The sequence below is a fragment of the Pelobates fuscus genome, chromosome 3 (genome assembly GCF_036172605.1).
Source record: "Pelobates fuscus isolate aPelFus1 chromosome 3, aPelFus1.pri, whole genome shotgun sequence".
In the NCBI taxonomy this organism is placed as follows: domain Eukaryota; kingdom Metazoa; phylum Chordata; class Amphibia; order Anura; family Pelobatidae; genus Pelobates; species Pelobates fuscus.
This window is the reverse complement of record NC_086319.1, coordinates 241,818,256-241,843,146: the sequence shown is the minus strand read 5'-3', so window position 1 is coordinate 241,843,146 and position 24,891 is coordinate 241,818,256. Positions and strand designations below refer to the sequence as shown.

The 24,891-nt window shown below is 38.6% G+C and overlaps 1 protein-coding gene across 1 annotated transcript in view; it reads right to left on the bottom strand.

Annotated features, from left to right (window-relative positions):
• The window catches only part of SFMBT2 (Scm like with four mbt domains 2), a 197,828-nt gene that overhangs the window by 70,994 nt on the left and 101,943 nt on the right, over positions 1-24,891 (bottom strand). The window contains exons 5-9 of the mRNA XM_063445458.1: positions 24,019-24,084; positions 9,318-9,406; positions 4,032-4,278; positions 3,415-3,512; positions 2,248-2,349 (exon numbers count right to left, since the gene is read on the bottom strand). Of these exons, the coding sequence (XP_063301528.1) occupies positions 2,248-2,349; positions 3,415-3,512; positions 4,032-4,278; positions 9,318-9,406; positions 24,019-24,084 (602 nt within the window). The remainder of the gene's footprint in view (positions 1-2,247; positions 2,350-3,414; positions 3,513-4,031; positions 4,279-9,317; positions 9,407-24,018; positions 24,085-24,891) is intronic.

Below are 24,891 nucleotides of genomic sequence, written 5' to 3'. Positions count from 1 at the left end.
ATAATAAACAAATGTTATTGTTAGGCTACTGTCTAGTCCTTAGATGTTAATTTAATGGCAAAACGTCACAATATGAATACAATAAAGACATAAAAAAGAATATTTCAAAGACATCCATTGTTGAGAAAATTACTGAAAATTAATGTTATTCTATCACCAAGCTGAGATGAAGGAAGGTTCCTCCTGGAAAGATTGCTATTATTACCACCATCATCAGACAATGCTATAGTTTTGTACAATGGAAAATAATTTTGAAAAACAGAAGTAAACAACCAAATCTTGTAAAACGAATTAAAGTTCCTTCTTACAGGAAAGAAATCGAGCAATATCCCTTTGTTATATGGGTATAAGCATAGGTAAATTGGTTTATTTGGGCAATTTTGTGCAACAATGAATGGGAGTAAGTGACAGCACTGCACAAAATACAACTTCCCATTTCACAGTATATTCTCTACATCTTCATTCAAGAACAAAATATACAACAGACATGGCAATATGAACAAAACAATGTTTTAGTTTACAGATTACACATTCACAAAGCCTTAATTACAGGATACTATAGAGGGCATTTATTTTATCATTTGATACATCTGGGACACAGTCACCAAGATAACAAACACAATTTGTAGTGTTGAGTAATTAATGCTCATTAAGTATATACACTCTGGTATTCAAATGGCATTTTCAGGGGCTTGATATTCAAGCTTTTATTTATTTTTTCACTTACAGAGTTGATTTTCAGAATTAATAATGACTGCCAATGAGGCAGTATACTAAAAAAAAAAAATATTAAAAAAAAAAGAGTCAGCGGGACTTGGTCTTCGAGTGTCTGGAACTAAAATCGGACACTCGACTTCCCGAACGTCGGTCAACTTTGTGAACGCCTGTTTATTTACACCAACCAGCCAGGAGAGAGCGCTATTTGGTATGTTTGTTCCCACGAACTAGGGGAACAAATGCTACCCATGAGCAGTTCATGGATGTAACAGTTCGTGGATTTGTTCAGTTTCCCTGAAATGGACTGACCGCAAGCCCTGATTCTCTGGAACTGTTTTGGGCAGGAGCCTCTTGTGCGGTCCGTCAAATTTTGACTTCCATGGAAATCCCGAACCCCTGAACCAATCTGGGTGATTTTTGGATATGCGGTCCCCCAGATAAGGGCTATCAGTGAATATGACTTTTGTGGGGTTTCCATGTGTTTTTGGGGCACTTTTGGGGTGTTGTTAACATGTATGTTTCTGTGCCTGGAGATAATTGAGTTTAGTACAGTTCCTGATTCAATTATCTCACAGGCACACAGGAGGGATTTTCCTGTTTTGCATGGGAGTGTCCTGGACCTGAGAGCCAATGTAATTACAGTGTGTACTTTGCCATAGTCCCCTCTCAGGTCCAGTGGGGAATGTCACAGTAAACCCCTTGCATGGGGACTTGCATATAAAACGGCCACCTGACCTGAATAAATTCATTCCTGTTGTACCCTTCATCTAGTTTAGGCTGATGTTTGGGTATACGTCTGATTGCTTGGAGAATTTACTTGGATAGTGCATTTTCTTCTGGAGAACATTTTAATCAACACCCGTACTGCGAGCTATAATTACTCAGCAGTTAGCAGTTCAGGAGGAACCGAAAGCGAACGGGTATCTGAAATACCAGTTTTCCTAACACATATTTATATTCTTATAGAACATTTCTTCCAGAATGCAAAGGATAAAACATTACATTTGGAGGGGTGTACAGACCAGTTGTGCCGTGAGTGCCAGGTTCCCTCCTCTATGAAGCATCAAGGTTGCCTTGGTTGACATCAGTTACCTTCTGGTTCCTTCTATGTGAGGTACTGATATGCACTTGAGATAGGAAATCCTGTACTTTTTTCATCCAAGCAACAGGATCCCTCACAGCAATAGCTATGAGATACACTATTACATCTGGTATCTTGCAGTGTACTACCCTTAACCTCTATATGTGGTAGTGTTGCAAAGTGGCAGAGTGCATATTTAGCCCGATCATTTCCCAAAAATCTCAGTCCTTTCTCACCCTCCAGGTTTCACCCCAGAGATGTATGACTCTTCCTCCTTCATGTGTTTTCCATGTCTAACTTCAACTGATATGAGAGGGGCCCATCACTGATCATTGTATAGTCAGTTTTCTTCATCCCACTGGTACTTTCACTTTAAAACATTTTCTTACGACAAATTGAGCAATACATTTTGAAGTGGATATTGTTATATACTGAGCTATAACACTTACCGCTGAAACTGTTGCAGGACGGATATGTGATGGTTCATTTGGGTCCACTGCTTCAACTTTCATGCCAAGGGTAAAGGAATGGGTCCTTAAGTCAGCATGATCCTTGGGGTATAAAACAAATACTCTTTAAAACCTTAGTCATATGCGTAAATAAAAATGTGTAAATATGAGCAGAGCTTTGTATGACACCATGAATAATTAAATTGTTGTATATACACATATACAAAATGTATAAACAAATAAAATATTTTACATCAAATTGAGATGCATGCATAATGTATTAGACATACAGTGTCTGAATGTTACCTGTTAGCAACATCAAACTATTGCCCTGCCAGGACATTATGACATTGAAGGGCTGTGCACATTAGTAATACTATGTTAACAGAAAACATTCAAAAATAACAGTTGTCTGTAACATTTTAGAAACGATTCACAGCTGTACATTAACTCATCTAGTGGATACTTAGTAACAGAAAGTGTGCTTACACCATTTCCATGATTTTGAAAACCTTCAGGTAGCAATAACAGGCACACATTTTTTTTTTTGTAGCCCAGTAAGTGACAATGGGTTCATACTACATACTAAATGGACTTTAAAAAAATCTACTAGTCTATCAATATAGCATATCTGTATTGATATTATGTAGCATTCCCCAACACTTGGACCATATCTTCTTAAGATGCTCATTGGATTTAAGTCAATACTTAAGGTTAATGTAAATAAAAATGCTACATTTACACTTATTCTGTCAGCTGTGTGCATACACATAATAGTGTATTTTTTCTTTGTTTCTTTAGAATTATTTTTTTTAAAAATCCAAACGCCGCAGATTTCTGAAAGTGGAGCAAACACAATGTTACCTAACATAATTCTGCAGCTGATTACATTGGTTTCTATAATGATAGTTCCTTGTGTAAAACTGTGCACCACTACGATACTACAGACATTTTTTCAAATATCACCCACTACATGTTTACATTGTGAATTATATCAACTACAATAAGGTGCCCTTGGGTAAAAAGCATTAGACAACACAACAAGGCCAACTTATTTAAACATCACACATAATGCTAATAATAAGACATAAATCACATGAATGTAAGAAGTTTCTCCATTTACTAGTTTGACAGCTAACACTCTACAACAATATTCAATAACAATACCTTAAACACCTCTACTGGAAGAGGATTCAGTGCTGCAGCAGCCAGAGATTTATCCAAAGCACATTTCCATTCGGATTTGCTCCTCAGTGGACAAATATCTAAAAGGGGACAATTGTACTTATTGATTTATGTTTAAAAGGTTAGGCTAGAACTGCATGTACTGTGTATACTTATCGTTTGCAATAAAATCTAAGGAGGCTTTACTCATTGAGACACGGGCTTTGTATATCACCATGAAGAGCAAATTTCTTACTTAAGATAGGGCATTTGAGAAGAAATTAAAGTGCAAAGTTATTACTTCTGCTATGCATTATTCATAAAGGGGTCAATGTCCAATACATTTGCCTTAATAAAACTACTCTGAGTACATGATCATGTACAGCAGCAACAAAAAAGTATACAACTTCTGGGCAACTAATTATCCATTGTTACGGTAATTCACTAAAACAAATTTTAGGCCAAAATAGCACATCTCGTAAAATTGCGGAGTATGAAAAATTTTACAATTCAGATCTTTTTTCCTCAAATTTGAAAAACCCTTGGCAAGTCATGACGATTCCTAGTGTACATTGAACTTGCTCTTCTGTAACAATATTCTGGGTTTTCTCAATTTCTACCTAAAGGTGGATCCATTCTGCACTGATTTTCTTGACACCAGCCAACTGGCCGTAGTCTACAGTCCAGGTAAAACAGCCACTGGTCACAGGAATCTGCTTCGTTCAGTCCAGCATAACGTAAACGTAACCTTCCTCCAACATTTTCTATCACAGTGACTATCCAGTACTGGAAGGGATTCTGTGCATTCTGTAGCTCCATCAACGAATCCACTGTAATAAGGTCTACTGGGGTTTTCCCTCGAAGAGGCTGTTTGAATAAAAGCAAATATCAAACAATTCTGGAAATATTCAAGGAGAAATCATTAAAGGCACACCATTATTCCCATGTAACTAGCTATAAAACCATGTCATTTGATTTGAGATTTCATGTGGTTGATCCTTATATTACTTTACACAGACAAAGACTATAATTTGGTCCCTGGTAGTTATATAAATGTTATTAACAATTCTAACGTATACATTTAAAATAGGGCTCTACAGGAAAAAGAAAAAAAAAATTCATGTAATATTGTAATCCTGAGTGCCTGAATTTTTTATTCAATATTAAATGTGTCTTTTTTAAGAAAATCTGGAAGTCATGAATACAAATATTCCCATCCAATTTAAGACTGACAAATATTGAAAATAATATTGTTCAAAAAAATTACTCTGGGGGGACGGAGCTAAGCAACCAAGCAGCCCAGACGTGTCCAGTGAGAGCTCCCACGTCTGGGCACAAAAAACGGGGACTTCTACCCAAAAATCGAGGCTGACAAACTGCAACCCACGACAACAGAAACCGGGAGAGGCTGCTGCATCGAAAGGTGCTTCTCCCGAGCTCCGGTACAGCCAACTGGACACGCCGAGGCTTGCGGCCTGCCAGGAACTGAGCCACGGAGAGACGGCCGCTCTCTGGGCAAAAGTACAGCAACTGCAACTTCGTACACACCTCCCCCTCCCCCCCCCCCCCGGTCCAGTGGGGGTTATCCTGGACGCCATACAGAACTGCAGTTGAGAACAACTTGCACCAGCATCAAGCAAAGCACCAAAAATGCTTGCCTCGTGGCACATCCAAGATGGCGGCTGAACACTCACCAAATACTCAAAGCCTACCTCTAAGCTACAGGCCCCATCAAAAAACTGCCACAGATACCCTGCAACGCCTCGAGGAAATCTTCCTCCGGTTCTGGGAGAAACTGGACCAGCGCATACAGATGGCTCAGACCAATCCACAAACTAGGACACATGCTGGTGAGTTAGGGCACAAGCAGCGGGGAGCGTCTCCTCGGGCACAGCGACAACACAGCCAAGTACCCCTACTCCACGTAGCCCACCTGGGCTGAAGGCCACCAGGGCTAAAGCCAGAAAGCATCTTCCACAGCAGCGGAGGTCCCAGCGCCATAAACGGCAGCAAACCACCAGACCCCCCAGTACTCCAACAAGAGGAGGAAACTCGGACTCTGGCAGTCACCGAGTTTTTGGCACTGTGATGCAGGCCTGCTCACCAGCCTGGGGCTGGAGGATCACCTGTTCCCGCACGCGCACAGCAGCAGCCCTATACAGCCTGCCAGCAGGCACCAGCGGTTTCCCAGAGACGAACGCCAACAGCAAGAGGCACACTATAGGCTGAAGCCGACTACAATGCCTCCCAGTGGACATGCCCTATTTGCACCCGGAGGGCAGATTTACTGCTGTTGCTGCACAGACTATTGCTTCAAGTAACTACAAACTGTCACTGCATAGACTATGGGTCTCAAGGAACTAAGGCTGGCTATACATATAGCCTATATCACCCTTCGAACAGGCAAAACCTATGATAACGGCCACAAATGGCATTACAAGAAAAAGCGGTTTCCTTGTTTTAAGGCCTTGTTTTCATGTCCGCCATTTTACTTTTATTGTACCTCCTCGCTCTAGCTACTGCCTTGAAGGCAACTTGTTTCCAGTGGCCCTAAGCCTTTTTAGCTACTGTCAGTACAAACCATATATTTGTAGATATAGGCAAAAAAAATCTTCTATGCTACCATTTATAACTCTCATAGGCTAACTAACAGGTGCAGCAAGTTATTACCACTTTTGCTTGAGTATCATAGATTAACATGGATACCCCACAACCTGTATTATATGCTACTGGTGGAACCCTGACATGTAATTTAGCTCCTAGGCCACAAAACTGTTTATACCAATCTTGGTATTGCTTGTGCGACCTACCCTTAAACATGTTTTATATTTTACACTATGCATAGTGACATGATCACCTCCTTTATACTCGTATCCTAAAAATGCGCAAGTCTCATCTGTTACCTACCTGTTCACATAGAATGTTGACCATATAATATAAAAATGTGCATGTTCTTCATATGTCATATAATGCATTGTTTGTGTTTATGGAAGCTTGCCTATGCTAATGTTATTTATTATAAGCTTGCCTGTATTCTATCATATATGCACAACCAAAATAAAGAATAACAAAAAATAAATAAAAATAAAAAAATTACTCTGGTCTTCTAATCTGAATCAAAACCAGTAGTAAATTACCCTATCTTATTCCGAAAGGTCTAAACAATTCTAAATGTACTTAAAACTATTTATTACAATAATTAATGTAATTAAACAACCCATTTAAAACATCAAATAATATTTATATTTATAGGCATAGTTCAGTCACTCCTGAATAATTTTTAAATGCACATACCAGACATAGAAGAAGATATACAGCAATATTAGAACTTTCAGTGAATGTACCAAGACAGTGAACTAGTGGGGGCTAATTCTAGATTAGCAAAAGGGGCTTTTCTAGGTGGAAAAAAGATATGGGTCTTCTACGCTGGGGTCATTTTATAGCACCTCCTAAAAGTATTAACTTAAAGGGACTCTCCAGTGCCAGGAAAACAAACCGTTTTCATGGCACTGCAGGTCCCCTCTCCTTCCCACCCCCCATCCCAAGTTGCTGAAGGGGTTAAAACCCCTTCAGTGACTTACCTGTATCCAGTGCCGATGTCCCTTGGCGCTGGGTCAGGGTCCGCCCACGCTCCTCCCCCGCCGACGTCATCCAGCGGGGGAGACCTACTGAGCAAGCGCGGCCGCCGGTGGGGGAGATCTAATGCGCATGCGGAACAATGTCGCGCACGCGCATTTGACCTTCCCATAGGAAAGCATTGAAAAATGCTTTCAATGCTTTCCTATGGGAATTTCAGCGACGTTATGTGAGGACCTCCAGCGACGTTATAGCACACTTTTCATGTGCTATAAACACGGAAGTGCCCTCTAGTGGCTGGCTAGTAGACAGCCACTAGAGGAGGAGTTAACCCTGCAAGGTAAATGTTGCAGTTTATGAAAACTGCAATAATTACACTTGCAGGGTTAAGGGTAGTGGGAGTTGGCACCCAGACCACTCCAATGGGCAGAAGTGGTCTGGGTGCCTGGAGTGTCCCTTTAAGCCTCTCCCAAAACCTAGCTCTATACCCAAAACTCTAATATGTTCTTTCTTTTGACACCATCTATTAATTAATTATGAGTAAGAAATAAAGCTATATTCGCAAACCCAAATAAGGCCTTTTCCTGCCATGCAAGCTCTGTTTACGTAGAGCCCTCAATGGGCCAACATGGAATCATTTTTTACGTGTCTTATTTGTGGTCATTGTATTTTTAATGTAATATATGGCCTTTCGGATTCAATATTAAAACAAATATTTTTCATCTCTCAATAAGCAGTTTTTAAATTGAACTGTTAAATGGCTTATCAAGAGCCAACAAACTGACAATATACATGATTAGTGGGAATTAAATCGAGGCCATGCTGTGTTAAAGTGGCATTGTTCCAATTTATGCAGTTGACGGTGCTATTTCACCCTCGATATTATTGGATGCTCTGGGCTAACAATGAAAGAGAATCTACCAGATCCAAGGCTTTCCAGGCCCCTTACTGAGGCTCCACCCTGAGTCAGCCCTGTATGGAAATATTTTGGACAGGAGAAGGACTATAATAATTTGTCATGGTCATTTAGTAATTGGACAGAACTTAGCAAAAAGTGATTAGTACAGGATTTTGGCAAGTTATCCAAGGGGATATGGTCACACATTGGAAGAAAGGAGATGAAGGGCAGGGTCGTCTGCTCAGATGCATTAATCTCTGGGGGGGTGTTGTCCCCGAGATACCCTTGTTCATTCTATCTACCTCACTAAACATGATGCAGAGAATGTGGAAGCAAATAATATTTTTTAATATACGTATTTATGTTCAAGCTGAACTGTTGACCCATTTTGCTTTTATGAATGATGCTGGTTGGATTGTTCTTGACAAACACGTTTGACAGCTTGCTGTTTAAGATGCACTATAATGTAATAATCTGAGCATAAAGCATGCATTCAGGTTATTATCAAAATAACTCAAGCTACATTTTTTTGGAAATTCCTCTTAAGCAAGTTACTCTTTATAATACCTTCATTTAGCCATCTTCAGCCAACATTTCTATAAGTCAGTTAAAACATTAGACCCTAAATTCCATAATTTTCCCAAGTCTAGCATATAGCTTCCAGTCGCTACCCATGATAATTGTGAAAGAAGAAAACTCATATTCATATTAGCCTCACAAAGTAAAGATTTTCATGGATAAATTAAACCTAATGTGAGAGTAATGAAATTCATGTAAGGATGCCTTAATAGTGTAATGTGACTCTCTTAATAATAGTTATTCATTGTGCTCCAATGACCCCTTTTAACACATGTTTCAGGCATAATTCAAACACCAGCAGAACCTAAAAACCAATTATTGTGGCGTTCGCAGAACTCACTATCTGTTTCCCTGACAACCGCCTGTCCAGCAGGTTGCACACTCACTAACTCAACTTTTCCATTCTTTTTAAACAGACCATTATATCATCTCTTAACAATAGATACATTTCAAACCAGAGTAAACATAATTTATGGAGTCATTTATGAACCGTACAAAGCATGCACAAGTCTTCAGCATGAGGATTTCCTCGGATGTTAAAAGAACCTGAAGTGCTTTTTTAATGTCTGACCTTTTCTGCCCTTCCCCAAAGGATTGTGAAATTGTAAATCTAGAACAAAAGAAACATTCTATTTCCTTTTTCTTTTGCGTTTTCTTTTTTCCTTGCAAGCTGTCTGTTCGTAAGACATCAAGCTCCGTAAAGAGGATTCTTTTGTGTACTTCCACCAAACGTTGGTAAACAATTGTTGTTGAATAGCTTTTGTTTAATTTGGCAGTGAAACATATCTTTCTGAAAATAATGGCTCAGAGATTTGAAATATAATCAATAATAAAGATGTTATAAATGACTTACTCCTTCTAGAAGTTTATCAGGTGCAGTTCTGGAGCCAGTTAGATCATGAATCAGGAACTCTGCCCAGTCAGTATGCTGTTCTTTTATTGCTGAGAAAAGAAAGGATATCTCAGAGAACATAATCATGCATTTCAATGGACGTGCACACCTTACTATCCGAGCATATATGACTGCTGGACATAAAAACATACCTGCGATATAGCAATCTTGGCTGGATTTTAAGAATATAACTTTTTCCTGGGTCAGTGTTACTTATTGTTATATTTGATCAATATACGTTTCTTTATATAACTATCTCTATGTTCTTACAATTGCACACCTTGTACCAAATATTAAAAAAAAAAAACTAGAGAGAAAAATCTGCCATCTTTGGCTTTTTTTGTTGGATTTGTAACTGGGGATCTAAATTTATTTTTTCACATGCAATACGGGTCCAATAAGTGGGTACAGCCAAAGGTTTAGACAGTTCTCTGCTTGCCCGCCTTCCTTGTTGCTGGGGATGTAGGATTAGGTATGGCTTAGTATGGCGCATAACAGACAATAATAATAGGTTATTTTTTAAGATTGTATAATACATTTAGAACAATTTCTTTTAAAGTTTTCATTTTAAATTATAAGCAATGTTTCTGCATTTTAGACATGAATGACTATGAGTTATATTGATGCAGGGCTACTTGATACAAGCTAAATGTGCTTAGTTCCTATAAAATAGAGTGGAAACAAGAGAATGTGGTCCCTGATGCCGGGACATCCATCCTAAACAAGAATATATGGACAGAATCTAGTTTAATATTGCTCATTCTGAAGTATCACCATATAGATGAGAATCATGATCTTTGTGTATATACCAGCTTTAGAATTGTGGGTTAATATTACAAACTAATTATAACACACTATGTTTTTGTTTTGTTTTTATTAATGAAGGCTGATTCCTGAATGGATCTTTGATTTTTCTTTCTGTAAACATAGTATTCCTGTGGTTTAAATTGACACTTACAGAGACTTTTAATCTTTGTGTTTTTCTGTGCATCACTAAAACAAGTTTATATTTACAATATTAAATTATAATAACACATAATATTATATTTATATCAGAAGGTATCAAAGAAATAAACCTGTAAGTTGTATTTAAGAAATCTTCACTATTCACACAACATTCAGGAATATTTATTCAGGTAAATGGAATATATTATGGAACACTGTCATTAAGGAAAACGTCTGGAAAACGTCTGTATATAATTTATTTTGTAACTATATATCAATACTATATACCCAAAAAAGCAACCTTCTTCCAGTAATGGCTTTTCACTAATGTGTGGTTGTCAAATATATGTGTTTTTTAAAAAAATCGGCTTGCTTCATATTACTCCCCCATGCCCCTTTAGATATTGATGGTCTAAAAGGCGGATAGACAACCTTCGGTACTCCAGATGTTGTGGACTACATCTCCCATAATGCTCTTACAGCCATAATGCTCACAAAGCATCATGGAAAATGTAGTCCATAACATCTCTATCTCGCTACTGCTTTTTGCATCCAAGATCCTTGAAAGAATTGTCTATGCGAGATTGACAGACTTCCTCGAGTCCAACTCTCTGCTGGACCCACTTCAGTCTGGTTTCCACGCTAAGCACTCTGTGGAAACGGCACTGACCAAAGTATCCAATGATCTACTCGCTGTAAAATCTCATGGTCACTACTCTATCCTAATTCTCCTTGACCTCTCTACAGCTTTTGACACTGTTGATCATCAACAGCTTCTTCTCATCCTCAGCAATATCGGTCTACAAGATATTGCTCTCTCCTGGTGCTCCTCCTACTTCTCCCAGCGCTCTTTCAGTGTTTATTTCTCTGGCTCTGCTTCTTCTCCCCAACTCCTCTCTTGGTTTCCCCCAAAGTTCAGTCCTTGGTCCCCTACTGTTCTCCATCTATACTGCCTCCCTTGGTAAACTCATTAGCTCCTTTGGCTTCCAATATCATTTCTATGCAGATGACACGCAAATCTACCTGTCCTCTCCTGATCTCTCCCCGTCCCTCTTGACTAGTGTCTCTGACTGCCTCTCTGCTGTTTCTAACTGGATGGCTGCCCACTTCCTTAACCTAAACTTGACCAAAACTGAAATTCTAGTCTTTCCTCCCTCAAGTGTTGTTACTCCTGTGTCTGTCTCCCTCCAAGTCAATGGTGCTACCATCAGCTCCACCACGCAGGCTCGCTGCCTAGGTGTTCTCTTTGACTCCGACTTCTCCTTCAAGCCTCATGTTCAATCTATCGCCAAATCCTGTCATTTCCATCTCAAAAACATTGCGCGCATCCGCCCCTACTTAACGCCAGATGCGACTAAGGTGTTGGTCCATTCCACTGTCCTTTCTTGCATTGACTACTGTAATCCGCTTCTCAGTGGTCTTACGTGCTCCCAACTCCGTTACAGTCCATAATGAATGCGGCAGCGAGGCTTATCTTCCTGTCCGCCCGCACCTCCCATGCCTCACCCTTCTGTCAGTCCCTACATTGGCTTCCTATAAAATATAGAGCTCAATTTAAAATTCTGGTTCTTGCTTTCAAATCTCTACATAATGCTGCGCCCACCTATCTATCCTCCCTTATACACAAGTATGTCCCGTCTAGGCCCTTACGATCTGCTGAAGACTTACGTCTATCTTCTGTCCGTACTGCCACCTCTGATGCTCGCCTTCGAAACATCTCGAGGGCTGCACCGTTCCTGTGGAACTCGCTTCCCTAATCCGTTAGATGCTCACCCAGTCTCCACTCCTTCAAAAAATCGTTAAAAACCCACTTCTTCATAAAAGCGTATCAATTAAACTGTTAATAGCTCCCAACTGATTCCTCTTCTGCAACTGTCACTAGTCTAATACTATCCTTACCTTTTGTGTCACTTTACCCCACTCCCTCTAGCATGTAAGCTCATTGAGCAGGGCCCTCAACCCCTCTGTTCCTGTGTGTCCAACTTGTCTGGTTACAACTATATGTCTGTTCGTCCACCCATTGTAAAGCGCTGCAGAATTTGACGGCACTCTATAAATATCATAATAATAATAATAATAATAATCTCTAGTGTTGAAGGTTGCCTACCTCTGGTCTAAAACTCCCAAAAGTCTATAAATGCAAAAGAAGGGCAGAGAACTCTGCAAACTGCAATCCAACAACTTTTAGTGTGCTGGAGTTGACAGCCCTGCTCTATATTTCTTAGTAATTTGTTTAATTTTATGAAGACACAAGTAAGAAACACATAAATTTAAATATTATTCCCGAAAAGAACAACTTAGTATCTAGATTCTGTGTCACCTCACTTGATATTTGATTCAAAACATACTGTACTTTGCTTGCTATTATTATTGTTCTAACGTCATGTTGTGATTTACTATGAATACATTTTATTTTTACGTTAATAAACTGCATTATTGCTTGGTTTGTTCCCAGGAACCTATCTAAGCCTATTAACATGCGTACATATAATGGTCCCTTGCAACCACTGGCTAAGTGACTTTACATCACAAAAAATGTAGGGCAGGACTACTGGTGCTAAAGCCTCGATCATTCACTTCCAGTTCTAATTTAGTGGTGTCACACACGATCAACAAGTTAGATATAGCACAAATGTTCAGTCACAACATTAGGAACATTGTCAGCATCAACTAATTTCTGAAAAACTCAATTACACTACCTATGTGGAGCTCATTTCTCCTGATATGCAAATTTTTTAATGCAAATTATATCATTTATGCCTTACAAAATGTCAAATATTTAAAGGACCACTACAGGCATTCAGACCACTTCAGATGAAGTGGTCTGGGTGCCAGGTCCCCCAAGTTTTAACCCTGCAGCTGTAAACATAGCAGTTTCAGAGAAACTGCTATGTTTACATTGAGGGTTAATCCAGCCTCTAGTGGCTGTCTCCCTGATAGCTACTAGAGATCGCTTCCGTGATCCTCAATGCGAAAATCGCTTTTATGACACACTGACGTCCATAGGAAAGCATTGAGTAATGCTTTCCTATGGGTGGTTTGAATGCGCGCGCAGCTCTGGCAGTGCATGCGCATTCGGAGATGACGTCAGCAGGGGGAGGAGAGGTCACCCGCGCCGAGGGAGCCCGGGGCTGGATCAGGGTAAGTGGCTGAAGGGGCTTTAACCCCTTCAGCCCAGCGGGAGGGGGGCCCTGAGGGAGAGGGGGACCTAATAACTCTACAGTGCCAGGAAAACGAGTTTTCCTTGCACTTTAGTGCTCCTTTAATTGTACTTAATATTCTGATAAATATTTTTCAGTGTATAATTCCTGATGATGTAAGGCGCATTTTCTAAACGTGTAAGGAAAATCTATGTATTTCTCATTGTACAATCATAGATGCAAAAAATGCATGTAATAATAAATATATATATATATATATATATATATATATATATATATATATATATATATATATATATATATATATATAACCTAGACAAGTATAAGGTATCATGTGCACCTATAAATCCTAATGCCCCACTGTATCTAAGCACTTTAACAACTATATCTCATAGTAAAGACAGCGGTGCCAAAATGTGTTTATGCAGTTTGAAACAATTTGAAGGTACCACAGATACAGTAGTCTGATCCTAACTTGCTATATTGCTACTGCAGAAGTGCAACGTTTGTATTTTGACAACTTGAATTGGCTACGAGTATAAGTTGACACGTTTGTGGTTTGTGGTCTTGCGGTTTCCTATGATGCCTCCAGAACCTGTAGATGCCATTAATTTCCCATAATACAAAGTTCACTCTTTGTTTCTCTATTCTAACTATTATTATTATAGATTATTATCTATTATTTTACAGTGATATAGGTCTCATGTATATGAAAACTGTAGAGAATGCACTATCAATAAAATCTAAATCAATAAAATGAATTGAACAATAATTCCAACAGGCAATACAATTTTCATTTTGATGAGCTATATTACAAATAACTGTAATAGTCACTATCAAAACCTCAGTTTTTAAGTGTAGCCATCTTGAAATACATCATAATATTCAACTGAAAGTTCCCAATACAAAACTAAGCCTGCAAAGAGCATACAAATGCAGTGAATGTAGTTTATTAAAAGAACACTAACATTAGGAATACATCCTAAACCTTCTTCCCCATATGCCCCAAATTAAAAATATATAAAATCGATTTAATTATCTCGATTAACCATCACACTGTGTAGCCCTCCTTGGCTGAGGTCAGCAATCATGATGATCTTAGCAAAACCAATGCTTCCCCATAGAGCTAATGAGCATGTGCAGCAAATTGCCGTGCTGCACCAATCAGCATTATTTGTTAGAAATAAATTGTGTAAATGCACTATGGGGAGTATTCAATGTCTCAATGCAGAGCAGTGTCTCCATGCTAAACGTGAGTCCTGCAATGTTTTCAGGACTGAACCCAGGAAATCCCTATAGTGGTTGTCAGAATGAGAGACACTAGAGGTGCCTTTAGGCAGCAATATAAATTTGCCTTTTATCAGAGCTGTAGTGGTTTGGATGCCTATAGGCCTCTAAGGAAAGACCTTATTACTCATCACAAAAGAGGAGAAGGCTATTTAAGCGGTTCTTATGATGTGATTTGCAGACTATGCCCACATAAAAACAAAGGCTGCTCATATGAGTGGACATTTATGTTGCCTAGTTACAGTTTTAAGCATGTGCTTTACGAAAAACAAAACAGACATGTTATTTCATTGTACATTGTATGACTGATTAATACACAACAGCCACAATTCATACCAGCATCTGTTTTATGTCTGCCAGCATAAGAAAATAAATTTGGGTTAGTAGTTGGAAGATGTGTCCAAGGGTTTATAGGTTGGTTGGTTTATACGAGGATTTAGAGATGAGGACTTTGACTTGGCAACTGTTTGATTTTCAACTTTTTGCTCTCAGTCACTCTAATATTGATGGCTGAATTCCCTCTCAAAATGGACATAATTGCAGGTTCACAGCCCTTTAATTCACCATTAATAAGATGCCTCAACCTGTTGATTTATACAGCTTGATACTGCTACTGCTACACTACCATACAGTACTGCGCACAACATTTTCATCTTTCCCCAAAAACTTCTATGTTGGTCTCATATGATCACAAAAAAAGACGATACCGCCATGACAGTGGATTTCAAGATCATTTTTGTATGGCACTGCCTCATTCTTGCACCTTCCTTTACTGACCAAAGATATTTAAAAATTAAGAAATGACTGATTAGTACATTCCCAGCCAGTGAACTGAGTCACCTGTGTTTGATTATTGTTGTATAATTTTCACAGTCTATTACTTTTTCTGTGTAGAAGCAACTGTAATCTTCCACATGTGGAGGACAATGGTTAGGTATATGAGTCATTCTTATGGCAATTTACATTTCCATGGAACAGGCGTTGCATACTGCATGTAAATTACCGTAATTCAGCTTTATATTTTTGGAAAATACATTTTTCAACCTCCAACCAGTGAAGCTTTAAAGGAACATAGAGTCGTTAGGAATACCTGTTTACTATGGGGCTGCAGTCTTGTGACCAAGTTTTAGTCAGTTACTGCAACAGGAACTGTCTCCAGTGGTTGTCAGCATGATTTAATCCTGCAAAGTAAACATTGCAGTTTCTCCAATACCGCTGCATGGCTAAACACAATGAGAAGTCGCCTGAGTAAGTTTAGTGGTCCTTTAAATACACCAGAACCACTACAGCTTAAATGGAACAACTAATGGTAAAATTAACTTACCTAAAACCATTCCCATATACCTTGACTACACCATATATCACAAACATACGTGGTGTATTCAACGTAAAATATAAAGATTTAGTCCCTTCTCATTTAACACCCACCTCCATGCCGTCTGGACACTTTTTTGATGAGCCCTGCTTGGGATACATCCACAAGCAAGTTAAATATCCTCAATGAAATTAACATTTTGGGTTAAATGCCGCGTACTCGCGTCGGAATGGAGAGTTTCTATATAAGTTACAGCGCATGCACTGTGGTTGCTATGGGTGGAGAGCAGAGGGAACCTACTGTAGGAGGTCTTTTATGGTCTCCGTTGTCAGCCAATGCCTCAGTATGCCAGACATTGACTGACAGCTCGGAGAAAATACTATTTTTTTTAAATTGGCATAAACAGTTAGAGATTGGCATAAACAGTACATGCATATGAAGCAATGAAATGTAAGAGCGCCTATTTTTATTTTTTTTTGGTTTAGTGAAAATACTATTTTTATGTAGGTTTTTCTCCTATACTATACATTTGCTAGCAAAACTGCTAGCACATTGTACCGATATAATCTAAGTTGTTTGGGGCATGTTAGGTCCTCTATAATGTAGTGGTTGTAGGGCAAAGTGATGTCCCTGCAGTCTCAGCGGTGTAGACACTGCCATCCCTGAGATAAGGCAGTGTTGACATTGCTACCTAACACTACCTATAAAGGCTGTCCCTCTGACAGCCACTTGAGGGGTTTCCTCCTCCGGTCATGCAAAATATACATTTTCTCAAAGCTCTGCTTTGAGACGACATATATTCCCCATAGAGATGAACTGAGTAAATGTATTTCTATAACAAGATTCAGATTTAGCTTGGTAATTGACACACATATGCACTAGCCCCCAATCCTTCCCCATGGGGATATAGGAGTTTAACCCAAATAGCTGTATTGTGTATGTGACTAAACATTTGTAGTTAAAATACTAACGCGTAATATGTAACATGCGATACAAAGCCACTTACACACTGATAATTATAAAACACTCCTAGCTAACTGCTGAACTATAACAGCTGACACTTATGAAAGAGATTGCTTAATGGAAATGTGCTGTACAGTGCCTCATAGCCTTGAAAAGAGAAGATCTTTGTCCTGTATTTCAAGCACTGACAGTTACAAAAATTTCAACATGGGAAAAATACTGCAACTCCGCACAAAGAAAACAAGGTTCTATTTGGAAATAAACTGATCTTACAATAACTGGCAAGGACAAAGATACACATAACATAATGCATTTAAACATTCGTTGGTTCAGTGTTATCTATCAGCAGATTTAAAGCACTGTGTTTAATCACTATCCTCATAACCACATGCATAAAATGACAACCAACGTACCAAGCATTCCATGATAAAATAAGGACTTAGTCATTAACACCTTTGAGAACAATGTTTTTTTGTTGTTTTTCTTTTTTATCCATGCAGTCTGGTCCCAAAAAAAACCTTTTTGATCAGCGTGGAATTAGCATCAGCAACTATATGCTGAGCCTTAGTGATTATATGAGTTGAACATTACATTTTGTAACCGGATAATAAATTGTTATTACAACATAAACTTTACTTATGAGGTTAAGGGGCAAAATTATCATTCGATTAATCCTTTCAGTCCCAATAAAGTTTTTTTTTTGTTTGTTTTTTTAAGCTCAACTTCATCTTTTTTTACATATACCCCTAAAGTCTTTTGCTGCTTCATGAGATGCTTACAAATATTTTGAAGCTGGCCACCAAATTCTAGCTACGCCACTATTACTCCAACATTTAAAATATCCATTTGTCCAATTTATAATAAGAGTGGGGAACGGTTTCCTCAAACTGACATCAACAACAGATTAGATTATCTCTCATCCATCTAAGTCAAGGTAGTTCTAATGTGAACTCTCCACTTTTAATATTATTTACAGAGCACTATTCTAATTCACTATTGCTTTACAATGCAAAATATGACTAGTCTAAACCCTGTAATCTGCAACCCCCTATAATATCTACGGTGTCTGGAGTCCCTGGTGCTGTGCCCCGGTAAATAGTCAAACAAGTCTTCTGGATATTGCTAAAAAGTAGAAGTTCCCATTACACCATAGCAATATTAAAGAAACACTATAGTGTAAGGAATATAAACATGTATTTCTAATATTCCCTTTAGCGCTGTCACTGGCTCCTTCTCCCATGACATCATCTGGATCTCTCTGCAATGACCAATCCAATGCTCCTCATATAGGAGCAATGGAAACGGATTCACATGTTCGGCGAGCATGCACGCACATCCAAATGCTTCTCATAGAAAAACATTGAATTTCCTATTAGTAGCTTTGGACAAACGAGCGAGTTTCACTCGGTTGTTTTTGAGGAAGTGCCTCCAGTGGCTGTCTAAAAGAGATGTGTTAACCCTGCTTAGACTGCCCCTTTATGGGTTTTGCAGAAAAATCATATTCTCTATCTTTGCAGAACTGTGTTTTCATGCGGTAAATTGTTATTCCTTGCTGTGATTCATGGAGTTGAAATATATTTAATGGGAAAAAAAAAAAAAAATCAAGTTTACGCTGTGGCATTTCACAGCTGTTTGTGTTCTCATATTTTCTCTTGAAAAAAAGAATAATTAAAGGCCATAAGAAAAAGGCAGTAAGTAATCATATTTATAGAAAGTGCTTCAGAAAAAAATAAGACAAAAAATACTGTATCTAATGAGTTTCAGCTAGATATGAATTTACACAAAAGCGATGACTGAGCTTGCCATAAGGAACAGATAAAAAGATACCAAACTGTTTCATCCTCAAAGCTCTTTATAGTTCTAAGGAAACCTTAATGTATGTATAGGAAAATAATAGCAGATCTCCTTTTTTTTCATTTCTGTTTTGATGTATTCTGTAGTACACACAATTGAGCCAAATTTATAGGTCATTTAGTGAAGCACTCGCCAGCAGATTATAATTAATTTGTGCTAATTTACAAAAAATAGCAATGATTAATAAATCTATTACAAACCACACCGCTTATTTAGAAGATACTAATATCGAGCTCACTATTTACTAAATAGAAAAAAGCAAAGAGTCAGACAAAGCTAGCACATTGATTAAGCACTAAAATCAATGCCAACTCTTCAATTTGATGGGGAGTAACTCCAGCAATATTTTCCATCACTCTGATGTCATAGAAGAGTTATGGAAGGCACAATGCAGCACCATGACTGCGTCAAGGCTCAGTATGGGGCTCAGGGCACTGCTGTGGCCTTATCTTTAATCGGGCACTTCAGGAAACACAGGATACTACAGTAGCTGCATTTTTTATGAAATCTTTGTTTTCTGTTTTTCACTGAAGCAAAGTTTATATTTGTTGAAGATTTTTATGACAGTAAATCACAAATGCATGGGGTGTGCTATGGGCGGGACTTTTCGGAGACATTTTAGGTGACTAATAACAATTTAAGCAACTAAATCTCATTTAGACAAGATCAACGTATCTTATTTACAGAAACTGCTTTTTAAACGCATTTCTTGTCGTTTAAAGACATATTACTGTGAGTATTTTTACTATGGAGCTCTGTTATACACTCAAACACACCTACAGCGCCTTGAAAAGAGGGGACAGATGGATTTGGGCCTATAATAGGGACTGTCCCTCCTAAATAGGGACACTTGAGATGTATGACATTTCAGAATAAAGATCAAATCTCACAAAAGGAAATAATTAGAACATACAGGGGCTGGCTGCATTTGCAAATATGTCAAATACACAATCATTTGCATTAAAGAAAAAGGAATACAAAACCGCGCCTGGCAAATAAAGGGTTAAAAAAAAACTTTTTACACTTACCCGATTCCAGCGCCAATGTCCCTTGACGCTGGGTTGTGCTCCTCCCCCGCCGTCAGCCAATGGGAGGGACCTAATGCGCATGCATGGCGAGCATTTCACTTGCATTAGGCCTTCCCTATTGGAAAGCATTGTGTTAATGCTTTCTTATGGGGATTTTCTAGACACTGGATGTCCTTATACAAAGAGTGAGCACGTCCAAGATCAATTCACGGAGCCAAACTGGGTGAAACGGCTGGAAGCACCTATAGTGACTGTCTGGTAGACAGCTACTAGAGGCAGTCTTATCACTGCAATGTGAACATTACAGTTTCTCCAAAACTTAGCAAGGAATAGTATGTTAAATGAAGACTTTATGCTAAAATAGTTATAATTTGTAAATATACAATATATATGCACTTGTGAGATGTAATAACATATTATCTGACTAATAAAATGACTGTTGGTACATAAATGCAAAAAATATATATATATTTGCTGACACTTTAAAAGTGCACCCCTCCCTAAAAGTCTGAAAAATATTAAATAACCTGAGGTGCAATGTGAACCTGCACTGCAGTCACCATGACAGATAATTGCTCATGAGTACAACCTGTCTATGCCTCTACCCTTAACCCCTTAAAGACACATGACGGACATATACCGTCATGATTCCCTTTTATTCCAGAAGTTGTGTCCTTAAGGGGTTAATCTTAGCTTGTATTTAATAGGATATAGAAAATGTGTGCAGAAATGCTATACGCAGGATTCAAAATTGTAACTTTACTAGACAGGCCTTGAAGTTACTCAGAACTGAAAGCCTGGAGATTTCATGGCACACCCAACTGGAGAGATCCTCTTTAAAAAAGACCTTGAGTTGGGTCTCCCCTATTTGGCTCTCTGAAGGCAACATTGTGGTTTATTGGTATGATTTATTTATGCATATCAAAAGTCATTTGGGTTATGTAGATCATTTTATTCTGTATGCTACATAATAGATTGTATCATATATATAATCTATATTTTTATCTTATTTTGATACTCAGAAAGATATATTTTCCAATAAATGGAGTGCCTTGTATATTATAAAAGCTATATATGCTACAGAAGTAGGGTGCCACTAAATTATCCTTCACAGCTTAAAGGGACACTGTAGGAACCCAGACCACTTCAGCTAATTGAAGTGGTCTGGGTGCTGTGTCCCTATTGCGCTTAGTGCTGCAATGTAAAATATTGCAGTTCCAGATAACTGCAATGTTTACATTGCAGCTCTAAGTCTGCCCTCAGTGGCTGTCTACCAGAAAGCCACTGAGGAGCTTCCGGAATCCAAACGGACCTTTGGTCCGTTATCTGACGCTGGACGTCCTCACGCTCTGCATGAGGACTTCCAGCATCAGATTATCCCAATAGAAAAGCATCTACATTAGGTCTCCCCACCAGCTGACGTCGGCGCTGGATTCAGGTAAATGGCTGAAGGAGTTTTAACCCCTTCAACCCCATGGGAGTTGGGATGTGAGGAAGGGGGGCTCCTCAAAAACCTATAGTGCAAGGAAAACGGGTTTGTTTTCCTGGCACTATAGGATCCCTTTAAATTTTATACACTCAGATTTGTGAAGTATCTACTCACAGTCGTAAAGGAAGACAATAGTTGGGTACAGAATGCCAGTTTTATTCACTGACATGTTGAGTGAATTTGAAATTTTAGGTCGACATACTGGAAAATATTTTAAAATAAAAACCTTAGCTATTCACTATGATTTTTTAACCCCTTAAAGGGAATCTCCAGTGCCGCTCCTCCTACTGTCTCTGTCGGCCGGTGGGCGAGACTGATCCCGCCCACCGGCCAAGGAGACGTAATGCACATGCGCGGCAATGCGTGCATGCGCATTAGCGCTCCCCATAGGAAAGCATTGAAAAATAATTTAAATGCTTTCCTATGGGGAATTGAGCGATGCTGGAGGTCCTCACACAGCGTGAGGACGTCCAGCGACGCTCTAGCACAGGTTTCCTGTGCTATGAAGGAGGAAGTTCCCTCTAGTTTATAAAAAACTGCAATAATTACACTTGCAGGGTTAGGAGTAGTGGGAGTTGGCACCCAGACCACTCCAATGGGCAGAAGTGGTCTGGGTGCCTGGAGTGTCCCTTTAAGGACCAAACTTCTGGAATAAAAGGGAATCATGTCATGTGACACAATGCTTTAATTTTTGACCTAAAATGTTAAATTCAATCTGATTTCCCCAAATCCCCCATATTTGGTAAATAACTGTAAATGAGTGGCATTTAGTAACTCATTCACTTATTCTGCAAACTTAGATGACCCTGGTATTGAGTTTAGATTCTGCCAGGGATTCCATCAAACTCTGAATTGTGTGGCTCTGTAAATATATTGTTATGACAGAAAATGCCTGCCTTATTTATCTTTGAATGATGTATTTACTTAATTGCATGTATTTTGATACTTATATACTTCCTGCCGTAGGTGCGGTCATTAGTGCTGTGAAATTAATGAATTGTATAGAGATTCTGTTTAGGAGAAACCTACCATTTCATGGATGGAGAAAGCTACTGTAGCATGTATGCAAGATGGATGCTGTGAGACTGTTGTAAGACACGAGTGCTGTATACAAGATGGATGCTCTGAGACAGATGTAAGATACAAGTGCTGTATACGAGATGGGTGCTTTGAGACAAATGTAAGATATGAGTGGTGTATACTAGGTGGGTGCTGTGACACTTATGTAGGACTCAAGTACTGTATTCGAGATGGGTGCTGTGACACTGATGTGACATACGAGTGCGCTATACAAGATGGGTGCTGTAAAACTAATGTAGAATTCAAGTACTGTATACGAGATGGGTGCTGTGACACTGATGTAAGATACGAGTTCTGTATACAAGAAGGGTGAAGTGACACTGAAGTAGGATATGAGTGTTGAATACGAAATGGATGCTGTGACACCGATGTAAGATACGAGTGCTGTATATTAGATGGGTGCTGTGAAACTGATGTAAGTTAGGAGTACAGTATATGAGATGGGTGCTGTGACACCAATGTTAGATATGAGTGCTGTATCCGAGATGGGTGCTATGAAACTGATGTAAGATATGAGTGCTGTATACGAGATGGATGCTGTGAAACTGATGTAACATACGAGTGCTCTATACAAGATGAGTGCTGTAAAACTAATGTATAATTCAAGTACTGTATTCGAGATGGGTGCTGTGACACTGATGTAAGATACGAGTGCTGTAAATGAGAAGGGTGCCGTGAGATTGATACAAAATATACAGGATTTTAGGAAACCTTAATGCAACCAATAATGGTGCTGTATGTGAGGTGATGCAAGGTATATAGGAGTTGTATGTAAAATTCATGCAATCTATTAAGGTGCTGTATGTGTCATGGGGAACTAACGTGACATTTATGCTGGTTATAATGATGCTGTAACATTTACAGGGTTACTGCATGGTTATTTACTAAAATGATAATTGTCAGGAATAAAGAGTAAGAGTCAGAGTAAATTCAAAGTGAATTTCAAATTTAAGACCAAAACAGCTGAATTGAAAAAAATTCTCAAAGTCTGCTATAGCTCCAGGTCAGCTACTTTGGTCTAAACTTTGAATGCAACCTTGAATTCACGTTAGCTAATGACCTTGTGCTAAATTTATTTTTTATGTTTCCACATATACAATTTAGAAATGGTATTAGATTATTTCCAGGGCTGCATTGTATGCCAAATCTGGGTACACAAATTAGCCATAATATTTGTGCGGTATACAGTATTGTATAAACTACAGCCACGGGCTTGTTATAATGAGTGCATGAATTGAACTGTAGGTGACATTCACCACTGAATTAAAAAGGTGATGTTTGATATTCAGCAAGCTACCGAATTATAATTGTTGCTAAATTTTACCTCTGTGGATTTCATTAATATAGCTGGTGTTTGGCATTGCATGAATTAAAAGTCTGCCATTTGCTGTTCATTAGCATGAATTCAAAATGTAACATTAACTAATACGGTGTGCGTCCGACTAGTATAATGCTCATGTCATCATGAAATCTTTCAGGAATAATAATGGAATAAAAATTATATTTAAGCATTTTGAGCATAGCCTACAATGGTACTCACCTGTTGCTGCTGCATTTGAGACATGGAAGTGCTGTTGTCTCTGGAACACAAGGGCACCTACTGCCGCTAAAAGAGAAAATTCCACATTTGAAAAAGATGCCTTAATACCATGTTGTGCATGCTATGGCACTAGATACCAAAACACTGTTTCTCTAACTCCAAGTAGGCACCAAGAGAGAAAGGCAATTGGGCTGCATGGCATTATGAATTGTTCATGGGCATTTGATTTTTTTTTAACAATAAAGCAAGAGGCAAAATAATAGATGCCTAAGAATGTATGAACCGCTAAATACAATAGCTTAAAATAGTCAGAAAACACAACGTGATATAAATTAAAACTGGCAGCAAAAACACAGCAAATGCCAATACCCTTGACACATTAGCACAAAAAAATGTGGATTATCAAAAAAAGCGTTTAGCTAGATATATTGCGTGCCAAAATCCACCAACTGTTAACATGCCGGAATGTAGAATTGGACACATCCTCAATGTGTTAGAGGAATTAGCTACAGATGTTGACTGGGTCTAGTTCACAGGTCCAAGCAATTAGATATAGAAATACATTTTAAAAAAGGGGGGGCAAAATATATTGCAGTCTGTAAACAGCTCTAAATTACATTTTCAATGGAATGGAATTTTTTGTTTTCATGGTCAGATTCCCCAGTTCACAAGGGTGGATAATGCCCTGTAGGTATGAGCAGTGGGGAAGATGACTGGAGTTAAAAGAACACTGATTTTTTTTTTTTAATTAACTGTATTGACGTATAAATTTGGATTTATAATACCCCTTTGTTTTGTTTTTTTTTGTTTTCCTTTAATAACTAAAATTGTTACTAAATGGTCATTGTTGCAGCTCAATCATCGAAATGGTGA